This window comes from Pocillopora damicornis, chromosome 6 (assembly GCF_964200805.1).
Source record: "Pocillopora damicornis chromosome 6, jaPocDami1.2, whole genome shotgun sequence".
In the NCBI taxonomy this organism is placed as follows: domain Eukaryota; kingdom Metazoa; phylum Cnidaria; class Anthozoa; order Scleractinia; family Pocilloporidae; genus Pocillopora; species Pocillopora damicornis.
Window position 1 is genome coordinate 14,625,774 of NC_142675.1, and position 21,252 is coordinate 14,647,025.

Genomic DNA, 21,252 nt, shown 5'->3' on the forward strand with positions numbered 1-21,252 from the left:
GTTTATAAGTGTTTGATTCAGTTTTGCAACTCCATAAAGAGGTTTCTACCGTCTACATTCTGTTTCCTACAGCTATACTTAATAATAGGGTGAAACCTCATAAGATGCCAGTATTTATATTCATACATAAGTTAAAGAATTAAAGAGGACGCATCGATTCTCTGGGACTCTGAGTTTCGCGCCTAAGCGCTCGTCAGACAGAACAGAGTTAAGAATATTCTTACCATCGTTTATATTTTATATACTTTATAAATTTGCATAAAAATTTATATGTGAATTATAAGTGCAAATATGTGAATTTTCATATATCTAAATCTTCATTCACTCGGATGTTTATTTGTACCCAATTCATTGACCAGCTCCCAGTTGGCTTGTTAGCTCAATTGGTAGAGCGCTGCACTGGTATCGCAGAGGTCATGGGTTCAAATCCCGTACGGGCCTGAAATTTTTTTCAGGTCCTACTTACAACTACTAGTTTCAGTAGTGTTCTTAGCTGCGAGGATCTTCTAATTTCAACAATACTTCAATTGTTACGCAGTAACGTTTTGTTTCTGTGGCAGCATGAGGACACGAGCTCATTACGTTTATTGAGTGATGATAATTCGGGTCGGCGAATGATGAGTAATTTTTCTTTGAGGCAGAGGTTGCATCTTTTGTTCGCGCTGTTGTAGGGCGATCTTGATGAAAGGATGCGCCATGAATTATAGTGGTTAATGTTATTTTCTTTAAGGGTCCAGATATGTTTGCTGAGTTCGGTAGAGTTTCATGCAGAGTTTTGTTTGACGGAATGATGCAGAGTGGTTTCTGTATCTAGTCTTGAAGTCGTTTTCTGTGAGTCCGATATATGTTACAGTGGTGCTGTTGTCCTTGCGTGTGACGGTGGCTTGGTAGATTAGAGATGATTGGAAGCAGTTTCCGTTAAGTGGGCATGTGTTCTTCTGTCGGAACTTGCAAGTTTTGGTTTCTTTTGTGTTGGTGTAATCTGCGGTGTCATTGATGTGTTTGGAAGAATTTAGAATGCATTTGTTTATGGCGTAACATACCGTTCAAAATTCAGTCTGGGTATTTTCCCTATCGAAAAATTTATTTTCGTGTCGGAAATCAATTAACAGGGTCCGTTATTGTTGGCCTCTTTCAGACCTCCTCATTGTCTGCTATTTCCCGTGTCTGATATTATTTTCCGAGCCTGATATTATTTCCCATGTCTGTATTTACTATTAATGCTCGAGTCCTTAAATTATTCGTTACAATCGTCGAGTCCGAAATTTGTCTCATTGCCGGAGCCTGATAATTTTCTCAATCGCCGACTCTGATAACCGCAGAGTACTCTCCTACCCAGACTTCTCACGGTACAAGGTTAGGATAGTTTTAGAAAGGTAATAAAAACTGTATATCAATAAAAAAGACTGCAGTTAGTCTTCTCCTTTAACTTCGTGTATATTGTACAATTAAAAAATGTACCATTAGCATAAGGGTATTGATTAAGACCAAATTAAGGAAGCATTTCTCTACTTCCTCGCAATAAATGAACAAACCCCTGTTTTGGTATTCATGGCGATTTTGGCAAAATTTTGACACTATCATCACAGTTTGTTAAGTTATCGTACAATATCTGACGGATTCTCCAAATGAAAGTATATCTGGAAAAGTTATAACAAACTTTTCATGAATGTTTTAACGCTACAACATACGACAATAATCAGCTCGTGCTTTAATAACATGCTAGTAGAACCGGAAAGCCACCTTATAGAGAAAATCAGCAACATTTGAGGGAAAAAGAAGGTTTACAGTGGTAGATATTTTTTCGTAAAGGGAAGTTTAAGAGCAAGGAAACTTGTAAAGTAAGATGAAACCAAACCAAAAGATTCCACAGCCATTCTGCCGCAACAATTTATTATTCACTAAATGTTGTGCACATGACTAATCACATCCGATTAAAAACAAAAAACTTGATCTTCTTGCATTAAATGTATGAGAAAAAGGTAAATAAAAGCTTTTTAAAACGATGCTAATATAAAACCGAAAGGAACTAAATTGAAAAATGCGAACGGATCGGGGAAACGCCCAAAAAAGAATGAAATTATCTGTTACGCCACAGCTATGGTCTTGTCTATCTTATTTATAAGTTTAACACAACGTCAAAAGTCGTCAGCCTATGATTCAAATTTGGCTCAAGCAATTTTAAAAAGGCAATGGAACTCTTCTAGCCTAACGTATAGTTTGACCATCTCAACGAAACTGTCTCTTTATTTATTACAAAAAGAAGAATAACTAAACCATGTTTATGGTTATGATGCAGTGTTTTCACGTGCGCTGTATTTTTTTTCTTTTCTCGCTAACGTCATACTCGCTTAGCTATAGCTACGTGGAAATATTAAACGTTATCTGAGGATTCTTTGTCGGTCACACAAAAAAGGTTATTCCTAGCTAATTTGAAAATTCACAATATACTATTTCGCTGGTTCAGAAATATTCACTCTAACGATGCGGACAGTCATAGAAAAAGCTTTCATTTTGATGTACATCAGTCTGAGAGAACACTGCATCGCAGTCACTCAACTTAAGGTAACAGTGTGTCATATCTTCACTTCACGACTAAACATTTACAAAGAAAAAGAAAACCTTTCAATAAATATTTCCATAAAAAGCCAGCCGGAGTTCTTTTCTGCCTCTCGTTCCAGTTTTGCCAGGGCAACCTCAGTCCCGAAGGTCTCCCCTTCCCGCAGGCGAAGATCTGGCTCCAGCTCAATGACTACTGGGTTTGCCAGCCCGATGACAATTCTAAAACAAATTTTTAAGAGGTTAATTTTTTTTCTTATCTCAACACACGCACAGACAGTGAAAATGAAAGCGAACATCGCAGTAATGAGCACTACTTAGGTCTTTTTTTCACTGCTGCTTGAGAAGTATTTATTACTGCGATGTTCTCTTTCATTTTCATTTCTTTAACCGTAGTTCACATATATGATTTTCATATATTTACAGTCACACACAAACACACACACCCAAAAAAAACATAAAAAAAAACCAAAAACACCAACAACACAACAGAAAAGAGGAAAAACAAAGAGAAAGAAGTTTTAGTTATTTCCCTTTACAGATTCTTAGGTTTTGGAGCTATCTACTCAGATATGACCGATTAGAGTTACTAAGCATGCGTTATTTTGATTCAGCCGATTCATTTTGTAGAAGGTTGATAGCTTGTACAGGTTAACCTTATAGGTATAGGGTTTAGCAAGAGTAACCAATCCGTAATCAAGGGGGTGATATGATTTACCTGAATGAAGCTCGTACAGGATGAACGGCTCGGTGCAACTGCAAGAATAACTTGCACTTTGTGCGACGTACGTACAGCAGCATCCTCCAACTACACTCTTCAAATTCGTAAACTCCGCTGGCCATCGGTTCTGCAGTGTTTCCGGCTTGTAGCATATCTGCTGCCATTTGTTTGAAGTTAAAGATGGACCAACAGAAACCTCCGAGTGCCATTTTTGTCTTGGTCAAGTCATTCGTGTCCTGTTGTGTTGGAAATCAAATCAGCGTCATAATGAGTAAAGTGAAAGGAAAATTCACTGGGCGATTATTGTAAGCTGAACAGCGTTAAAAAAAATGTTCGACCACTCCCCCTCCCCCGCACTTCATCCCCAAATCTGCCTCAAATAGTATATTTTTATATCATCCTTGTGAGATCGTATTCTAAAGGAAACAAGAGGACCATCTACTCAGTCAACTTTTTCAGTCTCGACTGATGATTTTTAAAGCAGAAATCTGTTCAAAGTTTTGTAGAACTGTTAAAAAATCTGTGGACACGCAGCGACGTGCACACTAGCTATTAAGTAACAATTAAAGATCGGAAGGGGAAAACATTAAGGAGCATTGGCCTCGGTCAGCCTTACCTTTTTAAGTAATACGTCTAAGAGCTTTTCACCCATCTCTGTCAGCAGTGACACGTGCTTTTCTGCTTGGTCCTTGTTATGTTGCTCCATCTCCTTAAAATTGCCAGCAAATTGGCATCCATTGACTCTACATTGTCGCTGCCTCTCCTCGCAGACAAGCAGATGGGTTTGCAACTCCATCCTAAGAGTAAACAAAAGGTTAAAGTTACATGAATGCATCTACTAACGAGGAAAAGAACTCGCATCTGTTCAGCTCAACTCATATTTTGTATTTGTTTGACAAGGATTATAATAAGACAAGCCAAGTCATGGATATTTTCCCAATAACACTGCGTTTGAGTCGCAAAGTAAACTTTTGGGGCTAATTTTGGATCAATTTTAATCTTGGACGGAGGAGCAAATTGAAGGGAAGCTTTCCAAAGTTCACGAGATTTATATATTTAAAGATGATATTTCTATAAAAATTATATACAGTAAGCTTTGAGTACACTTGGGAAAGATAAAGAAAACCTTGAACTCAGTGACAATTTTCAAAGTCGTACATGCTAGTATGGTCTACATGGGCTTAAAAAATCAAATATAAAAGACCTAATATAAGAAACTGCATACCCACACCAGATGCTTTCTTTTACGCACGTAAAGAGAATTTCATTTTAAGTTTGAAATGATAATGTACAACGCTTTGTGACCACACCTTCTCGGACGCTTCCTGCATTTTAGAGGGCAACGGATTTCTCCCCTTATGCAAGTCTTTTCAAGATGAAGTTCCTTGTTGGCCACGGTGGTATTCTGGTGGCATTGTTCACACGAGATGACTGCGTAGAGGCATTCCTCCTTATGGGTCGGCTCATCCTTTCTTTTAATGCTGCGTTGGCAGCCCCTATTAGAACAGGATACGAGGGCATCGGGGCAGGTGTGCCGTGCTACCACTTCGATGCTCCCCCTCTCGTTGCACGCTGTACATTTTACCTCGATCTTCTCTACAAGCTTTTTGAGGGTGAAGTTTGTCTTCAGTTGTGTGGAGCTCCATATAGGCTTTTTACAAAGGGGGCAATGGCTGGTAGTTGGGTTTTGTTGCACCCTACTAATACAAGTTTTGCAGAACGTGTGGCCGCAGTCCGGCAAAATAATTGGCTCCAGCATCAGGGTATCACTAAAGCACAAAGAAAACATGGATTTCGACTGCTCTGAGTTTTCGCAAAAGAGAATCAAAGGAATTCACGAGAGTTAATCAGAGGACGCAAAGAAAAAAATAAAACTACCGGAAACGCGGGAAAATGCGACCGACTCGTGAATAGGTTTAGTTTTGAATAGGGTTGGCTGAGACGATGGTGTGCGTGTCATTTATGAAAATCGCGAAGGGAATTCGGACCCAAAACAATCCCAGATCCCAGATTACTTTTGAAACTCAATCGAAAGATTCCTCAAAAATCTACCTTTACCCGTACGAGGTTTAGGGGAGTGGCTTGAACTGATGGCGTTCTAAATTCCATACATTTAAATTTTTATGGTTTTTTTTCCCGCGCTCAAGAGTCCAATCAAAAGACTAAATTTTTTTTCACTGTTTCTATGCTATCGGTTGGTTGGTTGCTGTACTAAAGATAATTTTATGACGCTCTGAGAAATCTGATATATGCATGCATGAGTTCACCCGTAAGCTTGCCTCGCGCTAGCCAACGTTAGCATGTAAACGCGAAACAATCAGCGTGGTCTGTAAGCTGCTATAGTGGGAAATACTCTCACGTTTTTTGAATGAACTGACGTTGTAGGTCGGGCGTGTTGTAAGATGGGGTTAAACCAGTAAAAGTCTAATCCTAGGCATGTGGAACATGGAGCGAACTTAAAAATAGTTAACACGGCATGTAGAGAAATAAGCGTAAATCGGTGAGACCTACTGAATTTGTTACAATTTGACTCGCAATCAATCGGACTCTTTCTACCGAAAGCTACTACTGCCCATAAAGAACGCTTTCTTTGGTGGCATTGTCGCATACTGTTCAGTAGTTTGAGCAATAGGAGATGAAAGACACAACGTATGGTTGGATTTGAGTTTTTCGGAGATTAAATTTTCCATATTTTTGAGAAAAAAAAGAAAGATGAACTATCCTTACCATACTTGACATTCGTAGTCCTTTGGATAGTTAGTTATCGGTGTAATGTTATCCATAAGGCGTACGCGAAAGACAAAACAAATCATGAAAAGGAAAAAAATAATGCGCTTAAAAGTTCGTTGCTTAAAAAGTAGAGCCTAAAATAAAAAATAAATAAATAAAACGCACAGACAAACAAAGTTTGGTTGCTCCGCCTTCAGTCCGTATTTCCGCCTTGTTCTCGAGTAAAACCATTGCACACTCTGCCCTTATGTGTTGAAATACCGAAATAAACTGCGGTAAAGGACATTTTTTTTTAAATGAACGTGAAACAAAGCCACTTAAGATTAAGTTAAACTTCAGTTCGGCTTCAGTAAAGGCCAATTCATTCAAACCGACCCTCTGTCAGTAGAATACCCCAAGGACACTAAGAATCTACTTCTCAGTTCGTGTGGCCTGCTACAAAGAAAGACTGTTGAGTCCCGTGGGGGCACTTTTCCTATCTGTCAAAAATCGAATTAAAGATATATTATTCAAGTGTTATTACGTTTTCTTATATTTTGGCGTCTGGGTTTCAAAATATATCGCACGGCATTATCATAACATGAAATCGATCGCATAAGGCGTACGCGAAAGACAAAACAAATCATGAAAAGGAAAAAAATAATGCGCTTAAAAGTTCGTTGCTTAAAAAGTAGAGCCTAAAATAAAAAATAAATAAATAAAACGCACACACAAACAAAGTTTGGTTGCTCCGCCTTCAGTCCGTATTTCCGCCTTGTTCTCGTGTAAAACCATTGCACACTCTGCCCTTATGTGTTGAAATACCGAAATAAACTGCGGTAAAGGACATCATCGAAAACAACATCGTAGACCACATTGCTTGGTCTGCACAACCGGTTTGAAGACTTTTTGCGTGCTTCACCCTCATCAGCGAAAAAAACTCGTGCTCACCGATTGCTACTTTTGCTGCGAGAGGAATTCTTTTGCTCGAATGTAAAGCGAGATGCCGTGGTTGGTGTCCCACTCCAACGGATTCACTTGTAGCTGCAACTCCTGCAAGCTCGCGTTAGAAAGGTTTTGCATTGTTTCAGGCACCACGACAGCCTCCTCCACCTCTGACGCTGCATCAATGACATCCGGTTCCTCTACGCCGTAATAGTTAGAGTCTATGACGTTGCTTTCGAAGAAGTCCTTTACCGCTGTATATTCTGATCCAAACAAATTAAGCATTCCTAGAATGTACAACTGATTTGGAGTCTTTTGTTTTTCAGTAGATAGCTTATGATTGTTCCAGGACACCTTAAACTTTTCTAGGTTTTCATTAATCCGTGGAATAAATACATAATGTAGAGCTGCCAGATCCAGTTCGTCGTTCGGATTCAGAAGATTGTTCCTCTCTAAGAAATAGAAGAGGAGTCGGAAATACTCCATGACCATTTTCCGCATGTCTCTCCACAGCCTCTCTATCCTCTGGTTATGGACCGAACTACCTTGCAAAATGCTGCCGCGACCTTCTCCTCGTTTTTCAACCATAAGGCGCGCAACTTCCGCATTCTCTCCACCCTTATCTGTCCTCACCCGTGATGGCCAAGAGAATTCAGTTGTGGCGCCTAAGAATAAATTGGCCACTGTTGCTGCCCTATTATTGCTGGAACAGCGGAGGAATACAACAAGCCTCGAATATCCGTCTATTCCTCCGTGCACGACCAACCTCCATCTGAGAAAAGAGTTTTAAAACACCTTTCACACGGTACTCACATTATGAGTGGGGAAGAGTAGAATATGGTGCATTTTTCCTCTACTGAATTCCATAGATACATTAAAAGAAGTAACAGGTATTAATTCCCGAATACAGACGAATTACAGCATGTTAAAAAATGCTGTTGATGAGGAACGTAAATGTCTTCCGCTCTGATCATTTTTAATTTTCCTCAAGCATTATTGTAGAACAGTGCAGGCAATCTAAAAACAATGTATTTATGGTATGTTTTAGGTCTGTTACTTACCGTATCAGCTTGTGATTGCCATCCAAGTGCCACAGGCTGTTTGGGCCTACAATATATATTTCAAACACTAATAAGTCAACGATCCTGGGTTTGATCATTTGTTATTTTATGATGAAAGTAATTGGCTCTATTCGAGAACGAATATCCAAAGTCATACTCAAGATATGGTAATGTTGGACGGACATGAGCTCCTTTTCTGTTAAGGTCGACGTGTAAAAAATGGACATCAAAACCTGCAAAAATTCTCTTAGCGACACATACTTCATGCGGTGCAATATGGAAATAAGCAGCACACTTGATCACATCTATTCAAATCTATGATTTGCGGTTCAAAGTTTTATAACTCAGAACGTAAAATTACCTGGAACGCTATAAGTAACTCTTGGGGTCAAATTTCTCCACCGCAGGCCTGCACCTATAGGATCATGGCGAACTAATGCCTCTGCGATGGCAGATCTTCTAGCGTAGAGGGATCGAGCCGCTAATTCACCCTCGATCATAATGATGCCCGCATTCACACTTCTGGACTTTATTTCAGCCACTATATCTATCAGCTCTTGCATACCTAGCTTCCTTCTTCCATAATGCTTTCTTCTTTCCATTTCATGATAGATGCGACGTCTCCATATTGTTGAAATCGAGACCCCTGCGAAAAGTATTACAGGTAAAATCGTATGAGACACCCTTTATAGCACGATAACGGCGAATATGAAACATAGATCAACCTGTGGCCAATATAAAGCAGCCATATCGATGTTCAAAAACTTTTTAAAATATGAATTAAAATAAAAGAGAACACATCCATTCTCGAAAAAAGGGGCATGACAAAAAAAAAAAAGAAAAAATACGAATGACTCCGCGTGAGCATTTTCTTTATTATGAAATTATTTTCGGCTCACCTAGTGCTTTCGCTATTTCTACCCATGACAAACCATAGGACCGCATCACTTCCAACTGCTCCTTCGTAATTACGTAGGATGGTCTACCAACCCATTCCGTTGAGGTCACAGGTGCCCGGTAACACAACTGCTCCCTTAGAAAAGGAACAAGGCAGCTGTACTGCTCGATAACTTTACCAATCCTTATTTCTATGGTCGACAGACTTTGAACTAATGGGGCCAAAATGTCCTCAGCACAGGGTTTCGTGGTTATAAGATGCCATTGGATTTTTCTTAAATTCATTACAGCGGCTTCCAACTTAGTCCAAAGGCCGGTTAGTCTTTCTGGAGTTGAAGTACTGTCCTCAATGGCAGATCGGGCTGTAAAATAAAGCGCTTGAACGTCCAGCACAAAGTGTTCTATCGCGTCCGGATTGAGACTAACAACTGTAGAAGAAGTATGTCATTAAATAAGACAACATTGACCGAGGGTCTCAATGGGGTAACCGTTAGCCGTAAAACGGCCACAAAATTTTGCCTTTAGGCGTAAAAATTGACGAATTTTAACCGTTAATCGTATAAAAAAAAAGTTGACCGTACACAAAAAAAATCCTGGGACAGCAATGGAGAGAGATTAACCATTTGTCCTTTGTTTTCTCGATCAAAATAATTTGCGCCCCTGTAGATCGCAGAAGAAGCAGTGGAATACGAATACTTTTCACATAATGACCACAATGGAGTTTGAGTAAGTGTTCTTGGAAAGAAGCCTGATACCTACCTGATGCGGGTTGAAGGATGCAAATTACAAGACACCAGGAAAGAAATCTATACCAGGAAAACTTGTTTACACGCATCGTAGCGTTGAAAGAGAGGTTTTCCTTCCACGAGACTGGCAGTTATAGTTCCCTTGAATTTTTCGACAATTTATCGCCAATTGTACTTCGAGCTTTCTATAATTTTAACAGCAAACAGGAACCTTGTGAAAGATTCATAGCACACGTCCCGCAGTGAAATTAAATTAAAACAAAAGGTCTTTCTCTGTTGTGCCTCACCTCTTTGTTAGAAATTAACTGCAAGTGACAACGATTTCCTAGAGTTACAAACTCGTAACTCTGACTTGGCGTACGGAAGCAAATTATATTCATAAAATCCATTCATCGAATAGGAAATGACTGACGTGTAATTTTATAAAATCTCAAGAATGTTAACCAGCTCGTGCAAAGCCTTGGATCCTAAATTCATTTAATTATGAAAAAAGAAAAATTAGAAATGTGACACCTCCAGTAATCATTATTTCGGATATGACGTTGACGTTACATTTGATACCAGCATAGGAGTGTTTCTCTAAGTGGCACTACTTTTCAGATGAACGAGGGAAGTTCTTTTCGCTCCCTACAACAGCTTGTTTCATCTGTACAAACAAATCTTGAAATGTCTGGTGATCACAGCGTAGGAGCCATCGGGCCTATTTTTGACCCCAATGCACAAGTTGGTTCACAGGACTCACAAATTGCAGGCGGGCTACCGGGCGCGAAGCCCTACCGAACATTCGTTTGGGTGGACGACATTGCGCAAGTAACTCAAAACCCAACTCTTGCCCCAGATGGCAAAAAGGTCAAGTTCGACCAGAGGCTTTGCGGAGACGCTATGGTGGCGCACCTAAAACGGGAAATTCCCGAAATCACGGCGACCAGGTGAGTAAGACAGTTTTCCACAAATATGGTCTACATTCTTTCAGCACCGCACCAGCTTAGAACTTAAAATGGCGAGCGTGAAAATGGTGACTGAATTCTAGTTTCAGCCACTTTTCTACGCAAAATATTTTTTATTCACTGAATCAGCTGGTTGTTCTGGACTAATGTTCCTGGAGCAGCGCTAATCGCGCGTTGTGTTGTGAATTCCACAGGGATTCCACCGCAAATCGATGAGAGGGTTGCGCTAGTAAGATAAAGTCTATTTTAAACTCATTTATTTCATTTGACAAAACTTAAAACCCTTATTCTACGATAACTTCATTTGACAAGACTTAAAACCCCTATTTTAAGATAACCTGATGGCTAACTTAAAACACTACGAACAAAACAGTCACTAATCAAACACGCCGGCAAAAAAATTCAACAATTTCCGGACAATCATCCTAACATAACCACACAAAATTGTAATTCAGTATTATCAACTGAGTTGCATCTCAGTTGATGATACTAAATTACCCTTTTATACTCTCCCAGCGACGCAGCACCAAAATTTCTTTAGAATCCTATCCCTTTTATTCACAACCGCACAAACATTACAGAATCGCGCCCATTGAAAAACGTCGCACGGGAAAATGCAAATAAGCTAGAAAAGAGAAAGAGAGCATGCGTAACTTCACACAGGCCTGTCAATCCGACTGTCAATCATGTAATCCCCCGTGTACGCAGTGTTCGAAAGTATTGTTTCTTGTGCAGACAACCGAAACGTAGCGCTTTTCATCGAAGAAGAATAGACGTAATTAGTGGCGTTATCTTGATTAGGTTATATTGTTTAAAAATCGGTCAGATGTAAAATTAAATTACCTTTCAAATGCCGGGTTTTCAATTTGTGTTAAGACTCAAATGCGGCAGATTTGCGAGGTTCGACCATCAACTTCGCCAAGAAAGCAAAACATCACAGAAATATTCCTTTTAGTAAAATTTCCGTAATGCCCCATACTATCGTAAAACAAATCTGTTTTCCCAATGGTAAAGTATTGTTTTTGTCACTCTATCCAAGAACTGAACGTATAATGTAGTGTGGGGCTGTGCGGAATTTTACCTTCCTTTTTGGCCCGTTATTGCCGTCAGTTTCAGATAACACGTCAACCCACATAAGCTGTGCTGTATTATTTTCTTTTTCTCGAAAACCGCAAAAATTCAAAGTAAACATATATTTTCCAAGAACCATATACTAATCTACTTACTAACATCACTAGCTCAAGCCATACTGAGGAATATTGTCCCTTAGTTGTTTTTGTATGGACCTTGCTGTACCCAGTCTGTACTGCCACAGAGGGTCAGCCTTTTCCTGACTTTTTTCAAGCAGGTATGCTTTACACAGTGAGATATTCTTTCTCCTTTTAGCTTTGTTATCACATTAAAAGAGGCCTTCAGATGGCGGTGATTGTGATTTTAAAGGCTTCACACACTCTCTCTTCTGCAGAGAGAGACATGTTGAGGTAGCTATGATTATCATTTTAACAAGTATCGGGAATGTTTTTCAATATCTCTATTTTCTACATATGTATCCATACCCATACATACTGTTCAGTTACCACATCTCCCACTCTATGTATTCCTTAAGCATTTCAAATTTCTTATTTTTTGGTTATACAGTGACCTGAATAATGCCGTCATAAATGGAGATTTTCCCGAGGATTGCCTCTTCTGGATATCTTGCATTGATTCCATGGATGAAAAAGAAGGTACATACATGACATAGGGCCACTAATGAACTACAGTATTTCCCTGAACAAGTGCCCGGGCGCTTATTTAAAATTATCAGCTAAAAGGGGAGGTGCTTATTTGAAGGAAGGTGCTTAATTGAGATAAGTTTTCCTTTCAACAAAGTGTATCTTTATTTCAACTAAATCTTAAACAGAAAATAAAATGCTATACTGTTATTCATGTAGATGTTAAGTCAGTATTAACTGAGCTGTCATTATTTATCAACTGTTTTCTTCAAATGCATCCCAATAACTTTATAATCGATGAAATTACAGGTCTCTGTAGAATAGAGAATAGTGTAGTTGAGCCTGGGAAGGCTAGAGTATTTACCAAGGGCAGGGAAATAGGACAAAAATGAAAAGAACAGATAATGCACAGAAAAGAACTCTGTAAGCAAATGATAATGGAAATAAATAGAAGTGAGTAAAGGAAAAGGAAGTAATTTTCTTTACTGATTCTGCTGAAGTTGAAGGTTAAATAAATTGGCCATAAAAACAGGTTTTCCCTGTATCCCTGCTAATTTAAGAAATTGAGAGGGGGGGGCTTATTTGACATTTAGGCCCAGGGGGTGGCTTTTTATTCAGAGGAGGGGACATTTATTAGGGCATGGGCACTTATTCAAGGAAATGCAGTAACCAACCACCAAAAATGATATTAAGCTTTTACATAAATTGTGTAGATCCCAAGCTAGTCTTACCATAAGGAGGAAGTTAAATGATTTTTTTTTTCTGTTTCTAGCCATGCAGGCACTCGGTGGCCAAACTCTTGGTGTGCCTCAGATTATTCTGTGTACACCATCCATGGGGGGGTCAAGCCAACCCACACCTGTGGAGAGATATGCAGGTAAAAAATTCAATTGAGTTTTGCTTTACTCTAAGATAACTTCTATTCTGGAAAAGCCTCAGCCATTAACTGAAAATTTGAAGGTTACTGTAGGAACTCTCTTGATGCAAAAGTATGGGTATTTCCTCATAGTGCATACAAAACAAGAAAATCAAAGCTAAAGCTATTATAATTAACTTTTTTTTGTTATTTTTACAGGGAGCTTTTTTGACTTTTCCCAAATAAGTGAAGCGGTGCAAAGGGCAGCAGAAGCTGTGGAAATTGCACATGCCAACTGGTAATAGATCTTTCTGGAGTCCCTTTCTTGTTGGACAAAGCTTTAATTTTATGTGCACCATGATATTACAATATGGTACAATTTTGTCTGATACATGGACAAAATTGATTTAAGACCTCATGTAATCAAAATAGTGCTCAAAAAATTGTTGTCAACAGTACTGAGCAACTTACTGGACATATTTTAATAGCCCAGGCTTGCATAATTGTCAGGCTGAAAGAAATGTTCATTTTGCCCAAAAATGGCCATAACTTGGATCAAGTTTTAATCAAATAAATTAAACCAAGCTTGCATCGCAGAAAAAACTGTTAAGTCCTGAAATCAACTATACCTGTCACTCTGATGAAGGGCTAACGCTCAAAAGGCAAGTGTAGAAACTCTCTACAGTGTCCAATTTGCATTTATTTAAGATTATCTTGTTTTACCCTATAATGTGTCAATTGTCTCTAAACATATTTGATTACTGCTAGGAGGAAGATTTTGGAATCACGAGCTTTGCAGAGAGAACAAGATGAGGTGTTCCATGCAGCTCAGGAAGCAGATGCTTCTAAAGTATGGTTATTTCAACAGATTTTTACCTTAAAACAAGGAGATTTCTTTAGCCTTCCTCTGCCTTAACCTTCGTTATCACAGTGGTTGATACAGCCTTTATTTTCATACATGCAAGTTATAGATTGATTGGCTAGTGGGCAACAGGTTAAATGTTTTTTGATAATTATATGCACCAAACTAGTTAGCAAGAAGGGAAAAGGATTGAATAGTAAATTTAGAATTTGATTGCATCAACCATTACAAATCATTTGAGGAAATTCATTAAAATAAAATGATACAAATCCCAGCGTATCAATGAACACATTTGCATTCTTCCAAATGATGAAAAAATTGATTTCTTTTTAGAACCAGCTGCAAACAAATATTTCTGTCAATAACACTTAAAGTTAGAGACTTAAATTTGGTATCAGCTACATCTTAATTAAAAATGTTCTTACTTAACAACAGAGGAACCAACAACAAGGTGCAGCAAGGCCAACATTTCAACCTACAGAAAGAAAAGACAGAGAATTAAGCCTCCCCAAAAATGATATGGTAAGTGCTTCATATCTGAAATAATTAAGACTGTATTTGTGTTGCTTTAAAATACTCTTTCATATAATGCAAACCCTTTTGCAGCTTACTTAAATGGGGTTATACATACATTTCAACTCTCACAGCCAGCAAACATGCTCAATAAGATCTGGAAAAACATAATAATATAAGAAGAAATAGATAAAATATTTCAAAGGTATACATTTTCTATCATTATGTTGTCTTTTTCAAGATACAAGTAGCTTTTAAGATTTAATGAATGGAAAAAAAATATGTTTCTGACACAGGCCGAAGAAATACGCAATTTGCAAGAAAATCGGATGAGAAAAGGACCAAAAGATGGTGTAAAGATTAAAGTTTACACGCCCAGTGGTTTGTTCAAAAGAACGTTTCACAGAGGAGGTTGCTATCAAGTAAGTATGCATGATAACCTTGAAAGCAAATACAGCTTTAAAATAATGTACACAATAATCCAAATGTTTTGATATTTTAAGAAATTATAAGAGTTATAATAGCACCACAACATGAGAAAGGAGATTTGCTTTTAAAAAGTGCTGCTGCACATCCCCTCATGTAGCTCATATTATGCAATTTTTTATTAACTACTTGTAGGAGGTGTATGACTGGCTTGGGAGTAGCCAGATGCAGCCATTGTTCTTTTCCCTGGAGACACAGGAAAACAGGACAGTATTATTTTTAACAGAGGCTATTAAATCTCCTGGAGAGGTGCTGCGGCTAGTAGAAAAGGTATTGAATCAATTAACCAATTCAAGTATTGGTGTGTGGTATTTTTAACCCTTGAATTAGGTTCAAACCCCATGTTTCTTTTTTTGCAATCAAAAACTGCAGATTATTTGATAATACCATTCGGAGAACTTTGTTATCTTGTGAGCAATATTCAGTTTTCATCAATCACTGTATGTTGGGCAACACTCTAAAATGAACTACATGTTTGAACATTCTTTGCCAGTCAGACTAGAACTGAGTTGAAGGTTTTTTCTTTACTTCCAGTCTGAACAGGAAATGGAAAAACTCATGTCAGAGTCCCCAGAAAAAGTAAGTACACATGTTGTACTTACAAGTTGAGGCTTTTTAACACTCTATTTCATCTCTCCTGACTTTTCATACTGCTTCATCCACATGGCCACATTTATCATAACATGTACCAGAACACCGCTATATGTGTGTATCATCTGTTGCCTGCAGATTGCAATTCTTTCTGTCTGTGTAATTTTAGCCAGACTTATTCCAGTTCTTTTTTTTTGTCTGGTTAAATGTTGGGATTAGGTGATATAGGAAACCTTAGCTAGGGTTAGATTTGCCAGCAGCTGCTTGGCTACAGATGCTTACACACACAAGCCTGATTAATTTGATGACCATTATCTTGGTTATATTGTTAGTCACTAATTCCATATGTTCTCATCAAGATAATATAATTGAACATCATTATTATAAAATACTATAATAGATTACTTTTACTTTATAAGATCCTTTTAATGCCTATAATGTACATCCCTTGATATTTTGAAAGGTTATAGTGAACATTCATGTTATTAAAGCATCTACAGTTAGTAATGAATTTTCTGAACACCTGTGCTTAAATGACAGAAAACACAAGGGATGTTTTCAGAAAGTGTATAAAAATGTTTAAGTATGAGATTGAACGTAAAGATTTTGCATTTAAGATTAAGTGGATTGGAGAAATTTAGCACGTTTAGTTATTTTAAATGCCCCAGTTTTCTATGTTTTTAACTTTTTTAAGTGCATCTTTTTTTTTCGTCTGGTCATTTTTTCCCCCTTCACACAGTTTTCAAAGTTTACCTGGTTAGTCTTTTAATGCATTTGGTGATTAAAATTTAATTTACTGTTGAGAACATCTACAGTGTTTTCTGTCAATGCCAAATCCAAGAGCAATTTTGCGAGCATTGCTTTAATTATAGGTTCACATGCACACATTTATAGATAACTGAAAAGGAAATAGGGAGGGCATTGACATCTGTCCCTTTACGTACTTTTGCAACTAGAGAAAAACACACCTGAAATTCCTCAACTCAATGTATTTCAGAAAATCTTACAGCTAGATTTAGTGTTGGAAGGTGCTTTTGCACCTGGAACTTGCAACCTGTACTATAGAGGTGGATGGTGTGTTCCTTTGCAAGGTCTCACCTAGAGCTCTATTGCTAGATTTGACAGCGGAAGGTGCTTTTGTACTCTGGAGCTTGCAACTTCTACTATAGAGGCAGAAGGTGTATTTGTCTGTAACGGCACAACTAGGGCAGGGGTTCACCTGGTGTTCTATTACTAGATTTAGCAGTGGAAGGTGCTCAAGTACTCTGGAGCTTGCTATTTCTACTATAGAGGCAGAAGGCGTGTTCCTCTGCAAGGTTTCACCTGGAGTTCTATGACTGGATTTAGCAACGGAAGGTGCTTTTGTACTCTGGAGCTTGCAACTTCTACTATAGAGGCAAAGGTGTGTTCCTCTGCAGCCCTGGGCGAGGACTCACCTGAAGTTCTATAGGTAGATTTTGTGGCAGAAGGTGCATAAGTACTCTGGAGCTTGCAACTTCGACTATAGAGACGGAAGGTGTATTCCTCTGTGGTGCTACAACTAGGGCGAGGTTTTACCTAAAGTTGAATAACTAGATTTGGTGGCGAAAGGTGCTTTTGTACTCTGGAGCTTGCAACTTCTACTATAGAGGCAATAGGTGTGTTCCTCTACAAGGTCTCACCTGGAGTTCTATAGCTAGATTTGGCAGCAGAAGGTGCTCAAGTACTCATTAGCTTACAAATTCTACTATAGAAGCGGAAGGTATTTCCTCTGTGGCACCGCAACTAGTGCGAGGTCTCACTTGGAGTTCTATTAGTAGATTTGGCGGCAGAAGGTGCTTTTGTACTCTGGAGCTTGCAACTTCTACTATAGAGGCAAAGGGTGTGTTCCTCCGCAGCCCTGGGCGAGGACTCACCTGTAGTTCTATAGGTAGATTTTGTGGCAGAAGGTGCTCAAGTACTCTGGAGCTTGCGACTTCTACTATAGAGACGGAAGGTGTATTCCTCTGTGTCGGTACAAGTAGGGAGAGGTCTCACCTCAAGCTCTATTAGCAGATTTGGCGGTGGAAGGTGCTTAAGTACTCTGGAGCTTGCAACTTCTACTATAGAGGCAAAAGGTGTGTTCCTTTGCAAGGTCTCACCTGGAGTTCTATTGCTAGATTTGGCAGCAGAAGGTGCTTTTGTACTCTGGAACTTGCAACTTCTACTATAGAGGCTGAAGGTGTGTTCCTGTGCGGTAGTGTGACAAGAGCAAGGTCTCACCTGCAGTTCCAAGATTTGGTAGTGAAAGGTGTATTTGTACTCCGGAGCTTGCAACTTCTATTTCAGGGTTGCAAGGTGTTTTCCTTGGTAGGGGCTCTGCCATTGCCACTGTTAGTCCAGATTTACACTTGTTTCATTGAATTAGGAATAAAGGGGTGTTTTTCTCACTTAAGTATCCTTATCAGTTGTAGTATTGTATCATTTCAAAGATATTTTATTTTAATATTAAAATAGAATTAAGGAACTGAAAGAAATGCTGAGAAGTCTTAACTTCCCATTTGTTAGACAAAACTTGGACGTTAAATTCTCCTAGAGAAAGACAAATGAAGATAATCTATTTCTGTAATCAATGATTCTTTGAGCCAGGGATGCTTCCACTCTTCTCCTATTTCCTTCCAGGTGTCATTCAAAGGAACTGGCCCTTTACAAACTGACAAAGACCTTAATTCCACCATTGAGACCAGAGGTATGTTTTGATTGGTTTTTGTTCTAGCCTTGCAAGTGCTTTTCACCTCGTATCTAGCTTGAATGCTTTAGAGTAATGCAAACAACACTATTACTACTGAAAGTAAAGTAACCAGGAAAGTTTGTATACTAAATTAAATTAATAAAATTGTACACTAAAATGGTGTTAATGACCCATTTTCCATCTTGTTTAAAAAGAGTGAAAAATAGATGTGCTCCACAATTCTAATTGGATAGTTACAAGTAGATGTACACAGAAAATATTAAGATTTTTTCCCAATATTGGAATATTATTTGACTTTGGTATACATTAAAGAATGTCCTCATCATTTGGAAGTTCAGGTCATCAGTTTTTCAAACTTCTATAATCAGGGTGACCACAAGAATAGTGTGGTTAATAGCCAGGACTTGATTGAAGAAATACAAGTAAATAAAATTACATATTAGTTTAACAATACTTTAAAAATTCCATTTAGCAGATGATAGTAACAAGAGCATTGGAAAGAAAGTTAAGAAGATGAAGAAGAGAATAAAAGAACTGGACAAAAAGGCAACAAAAGGGGAATCAAAAGACACAGATGACAAAAAGAGGAAAAGAAAGAGAAAACCAGAAGACAACAACAAGTCAAACTTAAATGCAAAAAAAATGAAAGCCAAAGAAGATGACATTGAAATGAACAAAATAAGTAGACGTCAAATGAGAAGGATAAGAGCTAAAGAAAAAAAGAAAAGTAAAACTAATAAGTAGGAAAATCTATCTTAGGTTTTATTGCAAGTGACCATCTATATATATGTATTTCCATTAAAACATTTTTTAGCTATTTTTCGCTAAAGTAAACTTGAAAAAAGGAAACTTTTTATGGACCTTAGCTAGTTATACAACACAAATGTGAGAGAACGAGTCGTACTGCAACTTGCTCCCTCACATTTTGGCTACAACATTTAATGAACTGAAATCAAGAGTCTTAACCCTTTAAATCCCAAGATCTGATAGTTAATTATCCCCTCTAGCTGCTACTCATTTCCTTGCCAATTAGTTATGAGAACTTGCTGCTAGATCAAGATAGCAACTTCAACCTGACAAGATTGAATATTCACATTATCTGTTTGCTGAATAATGTATGGATATTGTAGGGAGAAGTTTTGTGTTAATCACTTCTAGGAGTTAAAGGGTTAATGCATTGTTTTTATATCTCACTCGTAGGGAATTAATTTATCATCACCTCTCTAAAATACTGAATTTCATTGTATAATTTGTTTAGTTTGATTTCAAAGCACCAGGTGTAAATTAAGATATTTTGACTGATGATGATGTTTAATGTTGTTCTTTTTATTTAAGATTTTTACCTGATGTCTGCTGAATTGTACTCTGTTTGCAAGACAACTTTTTGCTTCAAATACACAACCATTAATACAAAAGAAAGAGAGCCCATAACATGTCATTAACCTTGCTGTTTTAAAATAAAAGATGGGCTTTATACATTGAATTCCGGTAGAGTGGTTACTGATCCCTTGCTTAGTTTGAGCTGGTCAAGTGGTTAACCCTTTACACTCTTACATTGTCAGTCATATTCTGTACCCTGTCTTCTTTGCATCCCCTTGGATCCCATTTCTTATAGTACAGACAAGGAGAATTTGTTTGACAATCAGGAGCCTCTTAAATTGGAGTTAATTTCCACCATTGTCTTGACTTTTACATTTGATCCAAGGGTGATACTGTAAGCAGAAAGGAGAAGCCAGTCGCAATTTGGGGGTTTTAAGGGTTCACTGATGGAAACAGTGAATGATAACCGAAATTTAGCATTTTCGTAGACCGTGCATGAAATAGTGCTGTCAAATTACGCATTTACTGAGCAACAGCAAATGCATAATATTTAGTTTGACGTTCATTGAGCCGTACAAGGCTAGATTTTTGAAAAATACGACAATTTTTTTTGGTTAAAACTAATGTACAAGCACACAATATTCGTACATTTTATGTGTTTCGGCTTTCAATTATCACCTTATGTAACCGCGTGTGCCAGGTACACAAAGTTCAAGAGTTTGCTACACAAAGGTATAACATAACTAGTGGCTAGATTCTATGTGCATACTACGATTAGAGACTTCATAACCCTACCTCAACAGTCATAACATCCAAATCAGTGCTTGCTTCAATACTTGCGAAGAAGTGGTGCTTATCGTTTTTGTAAACTAAGTGAACAACTAGCCCTAGCCAACGGTGTACCGTGGGAGGTCTGGGACGGAGTCAACCCTGGATAATCCGACTCGTGATTTAGGAATTAATCAAACTCGATCAAACACTCGATTAGTGATGTAGGTTATTATAGGCCTCGATTCTCGATAAGTCTTGTTAGGCTCGGCGATAAGTCGAAATCCATTTAGATAGTAAATACAGACATGGGAAATAATATCAGGCTCGGAAAATAATATCAGACACGGGAAATAGCAGACAATGAGGAGGTCTGAAAGAGGCCAACAATAACGGACCCTGTTAATTGATTTCCGACACGAAAATAAATTTTTCGATAGGGAAAATACCCAGACTGAATTTTGAACGGTATGTTACGCCATATTTGTTGTGGTTGTCGATGATCTTTTTAGTGTTATTCATGCAGCTGTAACTGATCTTGATTGTGTTACGATTAAAGATTTTTCTAAGTTTGTGATCTTTAAGGAAGTGCTTGTCTACTAGGGCAAGGAATCTGTGTCCCATATTGGTGCTGACGTTTTTGCTGAATGAGGGGTTGTAACAGAGAATGTTGTTCCGTTGTCTGTTTTTTCGGTTGTTAGTCGTGGGTGGTTCGTAGTGTAGAGTGTACCGGTATCCGCAGGGGGAGGATTAGGGTACGGTTATACGTAGGCCACCTAGGGATCCCTGCGATATTTCAATTCGTTTATCACGCATTCCTCTCGCTAACATTTGCGTTTAGCGGCT

At 38.2% G+C, this 21,252-nt stretch overlaps 3 protein-coding genes across 6 annotated transcripts; 1 reads left to right on the forward strand and 2 right to left on the reverse strand.

Annotated features, from left to right (window-relative positions):
- Nucleotides 1-1,875: 1,875 nt before the first annotated feature.
- LOC149044122 (TNF receptor-associated factor 5-like) lies at nucleotides 1,876-20,526 on the reverse strand. Of its 3 annotated transcripts, none has more exons than XM_089208699.1 (7): nucleotides 20,434-20,526; nucleotides 14,650-14,688; nucleotides 14,444-14,493; nucleotides 4,591-5,049; nucleotides 3,897-4,077; nucleotides 3,278-3,516; nucleotides 1,876-2,781 (listed from the first exon to the last, which is right to left on the reverse strand). In XM_089208699.1, the coding sequence occupies exons 3-7, from the start codon at nucleotides 14,485-14,487 to the stop codon at nucleotides 2,604-2,606; spliced, it is 1,101 nt and encodes a 366-aa protein (XP_089064825.1). In that variant the 5' UTR covers nucleotides 14,488-14,493; nucleotides 14,650-14,688; nucleotides 20,434-20,526; the 3' UTR covers nucleotides 1,876-2,603. The 3 variants fall into 3 exon arrangements, with proteins under 3 accessions (XP_089064825.1, XP_089064824.1, XP_089064823.1); XM_089208698.1 differs by lacking the exon at nucleotides 20,434-20,526 and adding an exon at nucleotides 19,873-19,976; XM_089208697.1 differs by lacking the exons at nucleotides 14,444-14,493; nucleotides 14,650-14,688; nucleotides 20,434-20,526 and adding an exon at nucleotides 6,008-6,830.
- On the reverse strand, nucleotides 6,947-9,789 carry LOC113686417 (uncharacterized). 2 transcript variants are annotated; one of them, XM_089208690.1, is made up of 5 exons: nucleotides 9,652-9,789; nucleotides 8,895-9,320; nucleotides 8,561-8,641; nucleotides 7,996-8,041; nucleotides 6,947-7,706 (listed from the first exon to the last, which is right to left on the reverse strand). In XM_089208690.1, exons 1-5 carry the CDS (start codon nucleotides 9,725-9,727, stop codon nucleotides 6,947-6,949), a joined length of 1,389 nt encoding a protein of 462 aa, XP_089064816.1. In that variant the 5' UTR covers nucleotides 9,728-9,789. The 2 variants fall into 2 exon arrangements, with proteins under 2 accessions (XP_089064816.1, XP_089064815.1); XM_089208689.1 differs by having other exon boundaries at nucleotides 8,357-8,641; nucleotides 9,652-9,742.
- On the forward strand, nucleotides 13,032-19,062 carry LOC149044123 (uncharacterized). The gene is made up of 9 exons (XM_089208715.1): nucleotides 13,032-13,177; nucleotides 13,376-13,454; nucleotides 13,925-14,006; nucleotides 14,454-14,540; nucleotides 14,828-14,953; nucleotides 15,153-15,287; nucleotides 15,552-15,596; nucleotides 18,249-18,315; nucleotides 18,794-19,062. Exons 1-9 carry the CDS (start codon nucleotides 13,075-13,077, stop codon nucleotides 19,060-19,062), a joined length of 993 nt encoding a protein of 330 aa, XP_089064841.1. The 5' UTR covers nucleotides 13,032-13,074.
- Nucleotides 20,527-21,252: the final 726 nt, after the last annotated feature.

Excerpts from the sequence above, each read along its gene's own strand:
- LOC149044123 (XM_089208715.1), top strand. The coding sequence starts at position 13,075 with ATGCAGGCACTCGGTGGCCAAACTCTTGGTGTGCCTCAGATTATTCTG. Across the intron at positions 14,954-15,152 it reads ACAGAGGAGGTTGCTATCAA|GAGGTGTATGACTGGCTTGG; the intron begins GTAAGTATGCAT and ends AACTACTTGTAG. Across the intron at positions 18,316-18,793 it reads TTCCACCATTGAGACCAGAG|ATGATAGTAACAAGAGCATT; the intron begins GTATGTTTTGAT and ends TCCATTTAGCAG.
- LOC113686417 (XM_089208689.1), bottom strand. The coding sequence starts at position 9,727 with ATGCGTGTAAACAAGTTTTCCTGGTATAGATTTCTTTCCTGGTGTCTT. Across the intron at positions 8,042-8,356 it reads AGTTACTTATAGCGTTCCAG|GCCCAAACAGCCTGTGGCAC; the intron begins GTAATTTTACGT and ends TATATATTGTAG. Across the intron at positions 7,707-7,995 it reads GGCAATCACAAGCTGATACG|ATGGAGGTTGGTCGTGCACG; the intron begins GTAAGTAACAGA and ends CTCTTTTCTCAG.
- LOC149044122 (XM_089208697.1), bottom strand. The coding sequence starts at position 6,093 with ATGATTTGTTTTGTCTTTCGCGTACGCCTTATGGATAACATTACACCG. Across the intron at positions 4,078-4,590 it reads TGCAGGAAGCGTCCGAGAAG|GATGGAGTTGCAAACCCATC; the intron begins GTGTGGTCACAA and ends GTTTACTCTTAG. Across the intron at positions 2,782-3,277 it reads CCTGTACGAGCTTCATTCAG|AATTGTCATCGGGCTGGCAA; the intron begins GTAAATCATATC and ends AATTTGTTTTAG.